The 14159-nt window shown below is 29.5% G+C and overlaps 1 protein-coding gene and 2 long non-coding RNA genes across 3 annotated transcripts; 2 read left to right on the top strand and 1 right to left on the bottom strand.

The window, feature by feature from the left end:
- The first annotated feature begins 6055 nt into the window (after positions 1-6055).
- LOC115885108 lies at positions 6056-7980 on the top strand. The gene is made up of 3 exons (XR_004050712.1): positions 6056-6641; positions 6758-6944; positions 7922-7980. It is a non-coding gene; the product is annotated as an uncharacterized LOC115885108 (long non-coding RNA).
- A 1491-nt stretch (positions 7981-9471) lies between these two features.
- LOC115889816 lies at positions 9472-10049 on the bottom strand. Its single transcript, XR_004051561.1, has 2 exons — positions 9911-10049; positions 9472-9633 (listed from the first exon to the last, which is right to left on the bottom strand). It is a non-coding gene; the product is annotated as an uncharacterized LOC115889816 (long non-coding RNA).
- Positions 10050-10693: 644 nt separating this feature from the next.
- Positions 10694-12609, top strand: LOC115874537 (60S ribosomal protein L6). The gene is made up of 6 exons (XM_030889749.1): positions 10694-10796; positions 11172-11437; positions 11498-11658; positions 11719-11903; positions 12076-12161; positions 12461-12609. The coding sequence occupies exons 2-6, from the start codon at positions 11172-11174 to the stop codon at positions 12534-12536; spliced, it is 774 nt and encodes a 257-aa protein (XP_030745609.1). The 5' UTR covers positions 10694-10796; the 3' UTR covers positions 12537-12609.
- The last annotated feature ends 1550 nt before the right edge of the window (positions 12610-14159 follow it).

The following is a 14159-nucleotide window of genomic DNA, read 5'->3' as shown; positions in this document are numbered from 1 at the left end:
TGATTATTGCGATCTTTTGAGTTTCATTTAAATTTTATTTGGACAAACCCGTTATAATTGTGGTAAAGAAGAACAGCACCAAATAGTATTGACGACTTATCTAGGATGTGAAGCAAACGTTAATTTTACTAGTGAATATCTTAGGTGAATATGTATTTTTGTAGCCAAATGTTTTTTCAAATCTTCCATAATCATTCAACCCTGAGTATATTCTCTCTCTATCATAGAGTATTACAATGACATTTTTTTACATTAACACTAAACATAATTTAGACAATATAAATATTATTTAACATCACATTTTACAATTTTTCTTCAAATTTTTTCATTTATATTTTTTTTTCATTTGATTTCAAGTTTATATCATAAAAATACATGGATTCAATTTTACTCAAACTACAGTCTCTCTATTTTTTACTAAATAATCCTATAGACTTCATCCATGCTAGCTAATTTACAAAAAAAATCTACTAGATACCATATGATCGAAAAAAAAACGGTGTCAAAAACGGCTGGGGAATGACATTCAATAATAATTTTGGAGAGGTCATTACTTGGCCCGTACTCATCTTTATTTTTTAAGGTTGTAATTTATTTGTATATTGAGTAAAAATGTTTTTTAAATAGTGTAGATTAAAATTCAAGAAAAAATAGTTTTTTGGAAATAGATTTCTGTCTGGAAACATTCTATCCTTTTTAATCTTTCTATAATTAGTGTTAATTATTGACAAGTTTTATGTCAATTTTTAGTAAGTGACGTCTAGAGATTGACCACGCCAAAATTATCATCGATTGTCAACACTAGGCGTCTTTAACGCCTTTTTTTTCGATCGTACGGTATTTATTATTGTATTTTCTAACTTTGTAAATATTTTTCAATTCGGTTTTCTTTTGAACAAACTAGGGTCAATATTAAGTGATTGTATAAAATTATATATTATGTAAAAACATACGTGTATATACAGGGTGGTTCAGTGTGTCATCAGGTTCAGGAGATGTTTACTCCTTTATCTTTTGATCCAAAATATGTTTTTTAAAATTTTATCCAAAAAATGACAGAAAATACCATTTGCCTGTGAATTAAGATCACAACGGTCACTGTCAGGGAGTTTCTCGTTGAACGGACTATAGAGCATTTTTAGAACACTGGATTGCCCTGTACAGGATGTCCCATTTTCATGTGTTTTATGGGGTTTCTTGTTTATGAGTAGAGATACAAAAATGCGGTTTCGCATTACTGTGCTTTTGTAAAACTAAAAGTGCTACACATAGATTTGTCCTAGACCTCTTAGTCCCTGAAATACAGGGCGAATTTTAAAATGTTGCATTTTTTGACCACCCTTCGTATCTTGGTCATCTTATAACTTCTAACTAAAAAAGGTAAAAATTGTGTCCCATACAGTTTTTCACATAGAGAATTAGTCACAGTGATGTGTACACCATCTTTGTATCACTACTCATGAACGAGAAACCCCATAAAACACGACAATGAGACACCCTGTACTACATATACATATAAAATTACTTATAAAACTTAGGATACTTTTAAATTACTTTGTATATTTTTTACAAATCTTGTACCTACTGCTTTACTAATTAACTTTAACAGTATCATGACTGACGCATTCTTTAAATATTTTGATTTTTTGCCTTTTGATGTTGACTATTTTAATATTATATATTTTTTTTACTGCAAACATTTCAAAAGACAGAAATATCTGTGTGTGTGATATATGTACATTTTTTTTGTAAAAAATAGAAATTTTGCTTTTGTTTCTTATTGCTTTTTTTGGTGAAATAAAATCTGGTGAATCGAAAAAAATGGCGTCTAAGACTGCTGGAGAATGACAATAGATGATAATTTTGGCAAGGTCGAGCGCTAAACGTCAACGTCTTTTTTTTATTTTTTAATGATGCTTGCTGCCAGTTGGTCTTAAGAAGGTTGTAATTTATTTTTATATCGAGTAAAAATTAGTTTTAAGTGGCGCAGCTTAAAATTCGAGAAAAAATATCTTTAGAAATAGATTTGTGTGTTTATTTTTTTAGTGTTAATTTGTGACAAGTTGTGTGTCAATTTTTAGTAAACGACGCGTAGATATTGACCTCGCCAAAATTATTATCGATTGTCATTCCTCAGCCGTTTTTTTTCGATCATACGGTATTTTATTAAAAATTTATTTAATTAAATTTGTTTTTCCTTTAAAATTCCAATTTTGCCGTATCTATAGAGGCTAAAAAATGATATATGCCATTAATTTTAGATTTTCTAAAAATGGGATATATTTACAGAGCAATGGTTGAAATAGTTGGCTATTCTGATTTTACTCGTTTGGTTTGCTACAAATGTAATAACGCGACATAGCCTTGACCGTGCCTTGACGCACGAGCTAGCGAGAAAAAAAGTGGTGGGGATCGTGTAAACACCAAAAAACATTTGATTTAAAGCTAAGAAAAGCATTATAATAAACTTAATAGTGTACCTGGGTACCAATATCCTCTGGTTGCGTGCTAGGATGTAATTTTTCATACATATTTTTATCGATAGGTTTGTAGTTTCTGAATAACGGTCTATGTAAAGCATTTAACTCATTTGCTAGATCCGATTTAGAACTATTAGAGTTAAGCAACTCGCATTTTCATTGGAGGACATTGTCATATTTGTTTCAACCCAATAATCAACGAAAATATTCGTATAATTTAACAAAATTACGGAAAATCACTATAATAAATTCGAATTGTTAGTTAGGTTCGATCTTTTCTCTTCTTAAATAAATTTAAGCGTTAACGTTATTAGTCATTTGCATAAAAGTGTGTAATTTGGGTGGTATTCCACAAAATTTGCAGGCTATTGAGGAAACAGAAAATGTACAGATTACAGAAATAAATTGAAAATAATACTTATATTAAGTGCATACACATTTTTTTTTATATTGATCGCTGAGATGAAAGTAAAATAAGCCGTGAATATGTAAGTATTTCTTTTCCATGTTGAACACTACAGTTATATTAAAAAATAGTATTTTGCACATTGATAGATATGTCGATTTCACGACTAACCGTAATTGTTGTAAATTTTCAAGATAAAGCCAAGCCAAAAAATCTACATCAATAAATTGACATAATTTGATAATTTTTTTAGCATGACTTCCAATCACTAGCCTTAAAATACCCCAACACAGTATTGCCAACTACTTCATTCATTGTTGATCGCTCCATATATGTTATATAATGATATGATTTAATCTTCTAAATCCACTTAATTTGTATTTTTTTTATTTCATATTGTTAAATATGACATCATAAAACGTAATTAAAATGCCTATCTTTATTTCAACAGTTATTTCAGTATTTAACCCATTTTTACACAAATTTCTTATACATATAAAAATTGTATGTAGAGAAAAGTAACCAAATATGGAATAGTATTTCCTAATATAGAATACCGCCATTTCTTGGAAACGAATATGCGTAATAGCAATTGTTTACATGTTTGTTTGATTGTTTTAGGAGTTTTTTCTTGTCTGAATATGTTTAATAAAAATTCTGATATACATATTGATTAGTTTGAAATGTTTGTTTTATAGTTGTCCATATTTGGGTACCTATTCCAAATTTTATACTTAAAATATGTAACAGAAAACAGTTATTAAGTTATGTGTAACTGTATGACTGATAATAACTAAGAATACAAAATTTTGATTTACAATACTTTTTTTATATAGTGCAAAAACTAAATGGTATTCCATATTTGGTTATTTTCCTCTATTATAGAAAGTAAACTTGTTTAACTTGAAAGTTAAAAAAATTCAAAATATTTTTATGAGTTTCAATATCCTACAAAATAGAATATCACATTTTTTGAAGAATGACACGGTAATAGGTTTATTTAATATTTGTTGGTCACTTTACTACTGAAACACTCTGTACCGTTATTTTTCAGAAGTGGTTCATTTCTATAACTTTTTTATTTTCCCAGACAAAATAAAAACGAGATATGGTATGTGAGTATATGACATAAATCAGGATTAATTGACATATTCAATTTTTTTCAATCATTTTCTGTTTCACCAGAGATGACTACAATTTTTTATTTTGCATGAAAATTACACGATGAATCGAATGACATGTTATTTTTGTCAACTTTTGACATTTCCGATTAAAAAATTGTATTTAAATTACAATCTAGAGTGCAATTGCTGTATTCTTATTGAAAATTTGACTCGAAAGATCAAGTATGTGGTACATTACAGTAAATTATTCATTAAAAAATCATTTTTAACGTCATTTGAAACGTCGCAAAAAACATTAGACTATCAAATGTATTTTCCAATGATTTTTGATTAAAAATTAATGGTTTAACACAGACTCTAGATCCAAATTTAAAATACTCTTTTTTTAATTGAAATTGTCAAAAGTTTACATATGACATGGCATTCTGTCTGGGATTACCGTTTAAAAATCAAAAGTTGTAGTAATTTCCGGTGAAACAGGAAGTGACCGAAGCTAATTGAATACGTCAATCATTCCTGATGATTTATGTCATATACACAAATCTCGTTTTTTTTTATCTAAAAAAAATTAAAAAGGGATTAACTTTTAAAAATCACCCCGTATTGGGAAATATTTAAATTTGTTATATCTAACAACTGAATAATTATATTTAGTAAAGTTATTGATTTCACATTTTTTAATTTTGAGCAATATTTATAAAAGCCTGTTTTCTTAATTAGTAAATATTGCATTACTAAAAATATTCTTGATTGGTAACAATAAACATTGGTTAATCTTAATACTATTAAAAGGTACAAGTGTCTATATCTTGTCGTTAAATGCTTTATTATCATTTTCTTTATAATATCGAATAATTAAAATTATTAAAAAATCATAATTTATACGAAAAAAATTAACCTTGATGTAGATATTTTGTATCTGTATTATCCATCTTTTTTTAGTAGATAATTGTAATTAGAATTCTTTTTCTGTGATAGAGACAAAAAGTCCTTGTCTTTCCTAAGATCACAACATAACATTATTTATATTATAAGAAAATTAGACTGTATTTATTAAATATTAACTGTGTTTTTTTATAATTTCTTAACAACTAACATTTGAGACCCAAAACTACTGTATGATCGAAAAAAATCGGCGTGAAAGACGACTCATTTACTAAAAGTTTTCATAAAACTTGTTAAAAATTAACAATAATTATAGAAAGATTGAAAAAGGATAGAACGTTTCCAGACACACAAATCTATTTCCAAAAAAAAATATTTTTTCTCCAATTTAAACTACACCATTTAAAAATAATTTATACCTACTCAATAAAAAAATAAATTACAACCTTTTAAGGCTAACTGGCAGTAAAATTAAAAAATACAGAAGAGTACAGGCGAAGTAAAGACGTCTAGGGCTTGACCTTGCCAACATTATTGTCGATTATCATTCCCCAAACGCCGTTTAACGCCATTTTTTTTTCGATCGTATGGTATTAGGTTATAGAGAAACCCAAAATAAAAAACAAATGAAGGATCCAGGTGAAAAACATAATAACATTATTTCTTAATTTTAGGGTTTTACAGTATTATAGTAGATCTTACTAGTGAACTAGTCCTTAAAAATGTATAAACCCTGCAGGCGAATAACCAATAAGGTGTTAAATCCTGTGATATATGCCTAGTAAAAATATACATACAGGGGCAGAACCTGATAACCATCAGTCGTCCAGCGAAATAACTTGAGAAGTCCATTCCATTTTATTGCAGTCTTTTTTTCCATTCCACATACCTCCTTTATCTATTTCTTATACAGGGTGTCCCAGAAATAAGTGCAAATATTTTAACTGGTAGTAGAGTTCAACCCTAGAAACACGCCTATGAAGTTTTTTCGCGAAAAAAAAAATTGAAAGAAAGAAAAACCAGAAAAGATCCAGTGGTTCTCAAAATTTTAGCAAAAAATCTTTTTTTTTTGGAAATTTTCAAAGTAAAATAACTCCGTTATTTTGAACTTATTTGAAAAACGATAAAGAGAGAATATGTTTCTTTTATCGAGATCTACCACCCCTTAAAATATTTGCACTTATTTCTGGGACACCCTGTATATATCTCTCATATTATCATTCTGTGAAATATTCTATTAATTTATGTATTTCGGAGTTATCAGCCATCACCAGAGCCAACACTTACTTGTATCATTTTTTTATATTGTGCCATTCTATGTCAAGGCATTTTATTTCTATTGTCTATTTTAGAGTTGTAATTTTGGAAACATTTTCATGATTTTTTTAATTAATCATACAGACAGAGTTAAACTTAATAATTCTTAAATATAATTTATTATTTGTCTTTTATATCGATTGTATATTCATTAACACTTCTACGTATTTGATTTCATTTCTATTGATGCCTACATAGAATAATTGTATAGTTTTGGATTCTTTTTCTAATAGATTTTGTTTTCTTTCCGTTTCTAATTCCTTATAAATTGAGTTTTTTAATGGGATATTGTACTGCTTTGGAACAAGGATTTTTTTGGGACAGCTGCACTTCAATTCAACCATCCAGTTCAAGAGACAAGAGGCCATTGGCTTGATAAATTCAACATTCAGCAGTAGAATGAGTTGAAGAGGAACGAAATAACTTTAGGTAATTATACAAAAAGTTTGTAAATATCTTGTAACTGTATACTAACATTGTATTTTGTAAAATATGTAGATATAAATTATAATAAAATGAAATACTATTTATTTCTTTTTTTACAGATTTTGTACAAGAAATCGATGGATGGGGCAGTACATTTATCCTTTTGATGAATATTACCAACAATCAGGACATCTGCACTACAATTTAACCACTCTCTTCAAGATGCCCTTAGGTTGATTAAATTCAACATTCAACAGTGGATTGAGAATAAAATTCATCGTTGAAAAGGAAACTAAATAATTTTAGGTAACTAATTATACTAAAAAGTGTTTTTTTTTCTACTCAAATATATTTAATAAATATCTAATGTTACTGTATTTTGTAAAATATTGTTACGGATTCCGTGGGTGCACTATTTAAACTCACGATAAAATACTTAACGAATTTATTTGTCTCACTCTGTACACACAACTTATACTATTTACAACACAATTTATGCAACTACTATTACTCTAACGGTATTTCGCGGTATTATCAAACTTCAGACCTCAGACCAAGAACAGTTAACCTAATTAGTTTACCGTTCTTGACTTCAGACTATCTTCCATCTTCAGACTTCCAACCACACTTCCAACTGTCAAAGCGCGGGCCTTATATACCCCCTGGCGATGGTTTCTGGAATTTTCTAAAGAATTCTGTAATTTTCTTTTACTTTCTGGCGAATTCGCCAGGTTATGCAACCAGTAGTACACCTTGACCTTAACATTTTCTTTTACTTTCTTGCGAATTCGCCAGTTATGCAACCAGTAATACACCTAGACCTTAACAATATCAATATGTAGTTAGAAATAATTAATTTCAAATAAAGTATTTTTTGCACCCAATTTACTTTAGTTCCAGGCAACTATAAATACCCTTAATTGTATATAGAGTTGTCTATAAACGAATTTAATTATTTTTCATCACTTTTTTAATTATAATAATAATTCAAATTGCAAATAAAGCTAATTTAACCATATTTTTATCTTTGTAATACTATTAAAAAGGTTGTTTGTGTTACGAAGATCTTATAATATTTTATGTACCCTATCAATTTACTGTTTATTTAAAATTATAGAAGTAAAATACAATATGATCGAAAAAAAAACGACGTCAACGATGGCTATGAAATGAAAATCATTTCTAAGCCAACTGGATGCCGTTTTTTTTTCGAATATAGGGTAGTTTTTAATAAAGTTTTTTAGCGAACAATTAATTATTTTTTTTTTGTTTATTTCTTACAGAACCAAGACTTTCCAGAAGGGTAACCAGAAGATTTATTTACTTCCAACATAGACATCAGTATACCCATCAACACCTTGGATTGGATATACTTTTAGTATTACTATTGTTAATAAAATATAAGTTAATAAATAATAATTAATAACAAATGAGTTTTATTGGACTGAAATATGTTATACTGTCTAATCAAGAACAAATAGAAAATGGCATTTAATTATCACAAATAATTATATTCTAATACTAAACAACACTTAACAAGTTGTTCTGGAATAGACAGTATTCTATACACATCAAAATAGATCAAAATCTAGCATTTTAAGATACTGAATAAAAATTTGTCAGAACTGGTTTCTTCAGGACTGGTTTTTCAATTTGGAATGGTCAGATATTTGATCAAAATTTTCAACTAAATGGCGAATGTAACTGCTTACTCCTGGTACCGAAAAATACCTCCTCGCTCTTATATGTTCCTGATACAAGTTCAAGATTTCTCACTTTTTAATTAAAGTTGCCAAAAATAATTTCAACCCAGCAAATTTTGGAGTACCCGGCCAACGAGTTAGAATGAGTTAGATTTTTTCGAAAAACGTCAATCACGGCCGAACTATAATAGATATCGATGAACGGAAGACGGCAATCGATAGGGAATTCAATTCTCTATAAGGGAGCAAAATTAGGGGATGATCGGAGCAAAAAAAATTTTGGCCACAAATGAAGGAAGGTTGGTTACCCTTACCTCATTTTCCGCGAAAAATATTTTTTGTCTCCGATCATCCCGTAATTTTGCGCCCTTATGGAGGGTTGAATTCCCTATCGAATGCTCTATTGCGTTCCTCGATATTTCCCTTATTTTTCGAAATATTGGGGCTTTAATTTTTAAAACGAGGTCGAATTGCTAGAGATAGCAAAACTATCGTTGACCGATGCTATTGATACTAAATTTACGCCCTACCTCTTCACTCTTCTGCGTTCCTGATAGAAATCGGCAGTTTTCGTGCAATATTTGTCAAAAAGTTAATTTTCTTGGAGTTGTATCGGGAGTACATGAGAGCGACTAGGTAAATATACTATCTCTTCACGCTTATGTGTTCCTGATAGAAATCGGTGATTTTGGACAAGGATTAAAAACGATCGTTCAATTTTTGTTAAAAGCTGAATTTTCTGGAATTTGTATCAGGAGTGTTTAAGAGCGAAGAGGTATATACTTTATGCTATAATTTTTGCTACAAGCTGAAATATGGGTAAAGAGGAGGTAAAGGTAGGTATTATTTTCTTTAAAAATACTGTCTATTCCTGAATAACTCATACATTATTTTGTTTGATAATTAGATGACTTTCTATTTGTTCATGATTAGACAGTATTTCTAATATATTATGTTCAATGAAACTCATCTATTTTTAATTATTATTGTTTATTAAGTATAAAGTAATTATAAGAAATGAAGACTACAGGAGAAAAACGATCTAAGTCACATTTTCTTACTTTTGAGATATATGATTTTGAAACTTTAAAGAAAAGACTAAAGAAAAAGAAATAATAAAATGTAGCGAATCGTAAGAAGTTTTTATCAATAGTTATATGTATAGACATTAACTGATTAACAGACAAAACACAAAGAAAAATAATTTGTAGCAAATTTGTTAGATAAAATAAAACTCGTATTTGCTTGGTTCGATGGAAAGTGCCTTGGAATTGATTTGTTGTAGAAAATCGCTGTAAAAAGGAAAAAAAATAATATTATATTTCATAAATTATGCTATAATAATTGTGTTTATTATTTTTTTCATATTAAGATTAAATAATGTAGGTACCTTAAAAAATATGGTTAGTGTGTGAAACGTTTCTGTATTTCTATATACTCAATGTAGAACAAGAAAATTATGAAAATTGGAAAAATATATAAGTTTTTAAGGATGATGTAATTGAAATATTTGAAAGCAGTTTCAAAGTGAAAAAATCTATAGAAAGCAAGCAAACTATGGGTACTTACATTTGAGCAATGCAAAAATAGCGGATTAAACAGGCCTTAAGGAACAAAATGAACTCAAATGGTGCACAGAAAAACCACTTTTTCTATCAAAAAATTAGAAAAATTGTAAGAGCGACACAAGGACACCGCTAATAACGGAAAATGTCGCACCGTCAATGTTGTCAGATTGAACACAATGGTAATTTAATATATTATTTATTCCATCGAAAAAAAGTGTGTAATATATGTTTATTAGATTTATCAAAAGATTTATCGTGATTTTGTAATCGGTTTTGTAATACGGCTCAGTTCATTTTATATTTACAAAAATAGTGATTTAGGAGGACTTTGCTAATAACTTGGCAACGTTGGAAACACGATAGTTCAAAATTTTCTCACCTTTTTCACAATGGCGCCACCTGCACTCTTCTTCTTTTTCGAATTTTAGGTCTTAAACGAACTGTAACCACAGAATAAAAGTATAGTTCTTCCTCTTTTTTTATAATTATGTCCAAAACTCAGGTAACCACAGATTTGACATAGATTCTTCTTTCCTCTTAAATGGCTTGAACTTATATGGGTTATCCAGCTAGAGTACCTATTCTTGACCACTTGCATCTTCAAATATTGCTCGCATATCCGAGAACGCCATATAACAATGCATGTAAATGCGCATACGCAAAAATAATCTAAAAGGAGAGTCCAAACTGTATAATACAAAAGCAGAGGAGAGACAAGTTATAAAGTAAGAGCTGGCTGAATTCAATAAGAGCAAGTGACCTAACTTCGGAAAAGGAAGAACATGAAGTTAGGCGTATATCAATGACACATGACAAATGACAATGACATTAGTAAAGTGACTAACTTCAGAATGTGTATCTTTCTTTCGCCATAATTTCTTTCAAAGGTAAGGTTCGAATTGGTAATTTATAGTATTTTTTTAATAATCGTAATCATCTAACGAAAACTTCTTCCGAAAACTATTGTACTCTTTTGAGAGAATTGTTTTTTTAATATTGAAATTTATATTTTCACAATATATAAGTATATTGGACTTCTTTAATAACTTTTGCCATGTTATGTATACAGAAATACAATAACATATTTTTTATGTTAAAAATCAAATTTAGTCAATTCCTTTATGATGATTTATAATCCTTAGGACACCGCTGAATATGTTTCTGTCGATAATATAGGATACTGAAACTTCAGAAAGAAAAAAATGGCTTGTTTATATTTGAGATATGCACTAATTACTAATTTTAAACATTGCGATTTATAGATGGCCCCAACAGAGAAGCAGCCCGCCAAGGGCAAGAAGGTAGGAAAATCGAGAAACTATGATCTAGGAAACGGCATAGTTAGGTTTTCTCGAACCAAGATGTTTCATAAGAAAGCTTTATACAAATTTATTGGTAAGAAAGTAGCCGCTGAAAAGAAACCTGTTAAGCCACGTGTTATTGAGAAACAAATCGGTGGCGAGAAAAACGGAGGAAAGCGTTTTGTTTTGGTAGAAAAGCGTCGGGCAGTTTACCCTACACAAGAGAGGTTAGTAAGTTTTTTTAAAATAACGATTTTTTTTCCATTACTGTGTTTTGTCTATTGCAGAATCAAGAAGCGACCAGCTAAACAATTATTTAAGGACCATTCTAGAACATTAAGAGCCTCAATCAGCCCTGGAACAGTACTGATTCTTTTGGCTGGTTCACATAAAGGAAAGCGTGTTGTTTTCTTGAAACAACTTAAATCAGGACTTCTCCTTGTTACTGGTGAGTACAATTTGATGTGTGAATTTTTAAAATCGTCATCATTTTATTATTTATCTGCAGGTCCATTTGGTATTAATGCATGCCCTCTGAGGAGAATCAGTCAAAGATACGTTATTGGTACACAAACAAAAATTGACATCAGTGATGTTAAATTACCAGAAACTCTTAATGACGAATATTTCAAGAGACAAAGACAGAAGAGGGCCAAAAAAGAAGAGGGTGACATTTTCCAAACTAAAAAACAAGTAAGAGTGATTTATGATTTTACTATATAATAAGTAAATAATTATGATGATTTATCTTAGGACACCTTTGAATAAAAGTGAAATTACTAAATATAACTACTGAAATCCTGTATAAATGATACTTGAATTTTTTTAATGAATGTATATTTTACTTAAGTTTATTTAATTTTAGGGATATAAAGTGAGCGATCAAAGAAAAACTGACCAGAAAGAAGTTGATACCCAAGTATTAGCTGCAATCAGAAAACACCCAGACAGGTAAATATTTAAGTTCATTATTCTTCCAAAGATAGAATTCTTGCAGTGATTTGCATATTTTACTGTCAATTTTTTATATATCTGTTGACTTCATTAATTGTCCTGTCTAATGCTGTTAAACTATTTCTAAATGATACTTAACAGTTTCGCTTCAGGACTAAAGTATAGTAAAATTTACCATAAACTTTTTCACCATATGAAGTTTATAAAATCTTTTACAACAAACATGGCATTTTTAATTTTTAATGCTTGATTAATATTCATTTGTTGAAAAATTATCATTAATCTTTTTTTTATAGGAAAGTTCTTTTGGCGTACTTGTCAGCAATGTTTGGCCTGCGATCCAGTCAATTTCCACACAGGCTACAATTTTAGACAGTAAGAAAACCATAGTTTATTGGTGATTGTGTTGTACATTATTATTTCAATAAATTGTGGATTTATTTAATTTGTGTTTTTAATTTTTATTCTTGTATAAATTATTTATTGTAATTAGTAAGACTGAGGGAATAAAAAACCGTTTAAACAATATACAAGCTTTATTTATAATATAATGGCACCAATAATAATATAACATTACTCTCAAAATGGAATATGTACTTTACACCAAAGTGTCCAAATAAAAATATCTTACAAATATTGAAATATCAGACTAGTTGGAATATTTTATACATTGCTTAGAATATTTCGAAAAAATCACATGAAAAATCTTGCACATAATAAAACAGTAGTTGTTCAAATTTACAAAATGTAATTATAAAATATCTTTGGTTTGACTAAACCTAATGTTAAAAAAGCCTTCTCCAAAATATCTTTACAAATGATTTTAATACAAGTTTTTTTATATTGCTAGGGGTGATAACTTTATGGTTGGTTCACACATTTACTGTCCTCCATTCACGCAGTTGTGCAGCTCTGAATTGTTCAAGAACGCGAATCTCACTCCATTCAATTGAGTCATAAAGTTCAGAACTGTTCCGCGCCATATGAATGCACCAGGCTACTGCGCACAGCTCCTTTCAGAACAGTTCACGAGTAGCCCAGGGCGTAAAGCACTGGAACTTGAAGTTCGCGAATGGGGGACAGCAATTTAAAGTATTAGTCCTAACCTTACCCTCAACATTAACCTTGAGAACTTAAGGAAATGCCATTCATATTTTACCACGAAGAAAATTTAGTATGCGCTTACAACTCAAAACGTATTTATAAGTTAACCTAACTTTACAAATATTTTTAGAATTTCAGAAAAAGAGAAATGTTCACTTGTTTATGAATAAACCTTAATGATTTCTAAACGAAAGCATAGATGACCATAGGTTTGTTCCAACACAGAAATTTGTATCGTTCTATAACGGTAATTGGGATCGCCGGCATAGGATTTGTACGCATGTGTCGACTTGGACAGTTCTGTTACTATACCATAATTAAAAATGTAAGTTGGAACGGTTTTTTTCAACTGATCTTAGAATCAAATGACTAAAGAATACAAGGACAAATAATAACATCCAAGACCAAACTGTGAACATTCTTCCAAACAGTGCCATGGAACATATTTTTCTTAACATAGCCGCTTGAAGCAATATTTATATTTTTGATAAATGCTACGCCTATGGCGTGTCTGGTGGTATCATACTAATTAATTCCGAAAAAAACGTATTAAAATGTTAACAAAAAGTGCAAAACTAGTATCGACGTAGAGAACATATCAAGTACATATAATATCAGAAAAATAATTATCGAATTCAATAAAAAAAAAAACTAAAAAGGTGTAGTGGACTGTTTATTTCCCCTATAAAACGTAACTCCTGGCATTTTCTTATCATTGCGCCTTTTACACTTGAAAGCTGAACAAACTACCATTGTAATACAGTTTATACAAAGTTCACTACACACAAACAACTACTAAAAATCGCTAAAATTGTTGCTGATGGCCCGCTGATGACTCATTCGATATGTCCAAAAAAATGGCGTCTAAAGGTACGCGCACACTGACCAGAG

This window comes from Sitophilus oryzae, unplaced genomic scaffold (assembly GCF_002938485.1).
Source record: "Sitophilus oryzae breed Bouriz unplaced genomic scaffold, Soryzae_2.0 scaffold_1000_pilon_pilon, whole genome shotgun sequence".
NCBI classification, from domain to species: domain Eukaryota; kingdom Metazoa; phylum Arthropoda; class Insecta; order Coleoptera; family Curculionidae; genus Sitophilus; species Sitophilus oryzae.
This window is presented reverse-complemented; position numbering and strand designations above follow the sequence as displayed.

Bases quoted from the DNA above. Each gene is read 5' to 3' on its own strand.
- LOC115874537 (XM_030889749.1), top strand. From the start codon at position 11,172: ATGGCCCCAACAGAGAAGCAGCCCGCCAAGGGCAAGAAGGTAGGAAAA. The intron at 11,438-11,497 runs GTTAGTAAGTTT...TGTCTATTGCAG, and splicing joins GTTTACCCTACACAAGAGAG to AATCAAGAAGCGACCAGCTA. The intron at 11,659-11,718 runs GTGAGTACAATT...ATTTATCTGCAG, and splicing joins AGGACTTCTCCTTGTTACTG to GTCCATTTGGTATTAATGCA.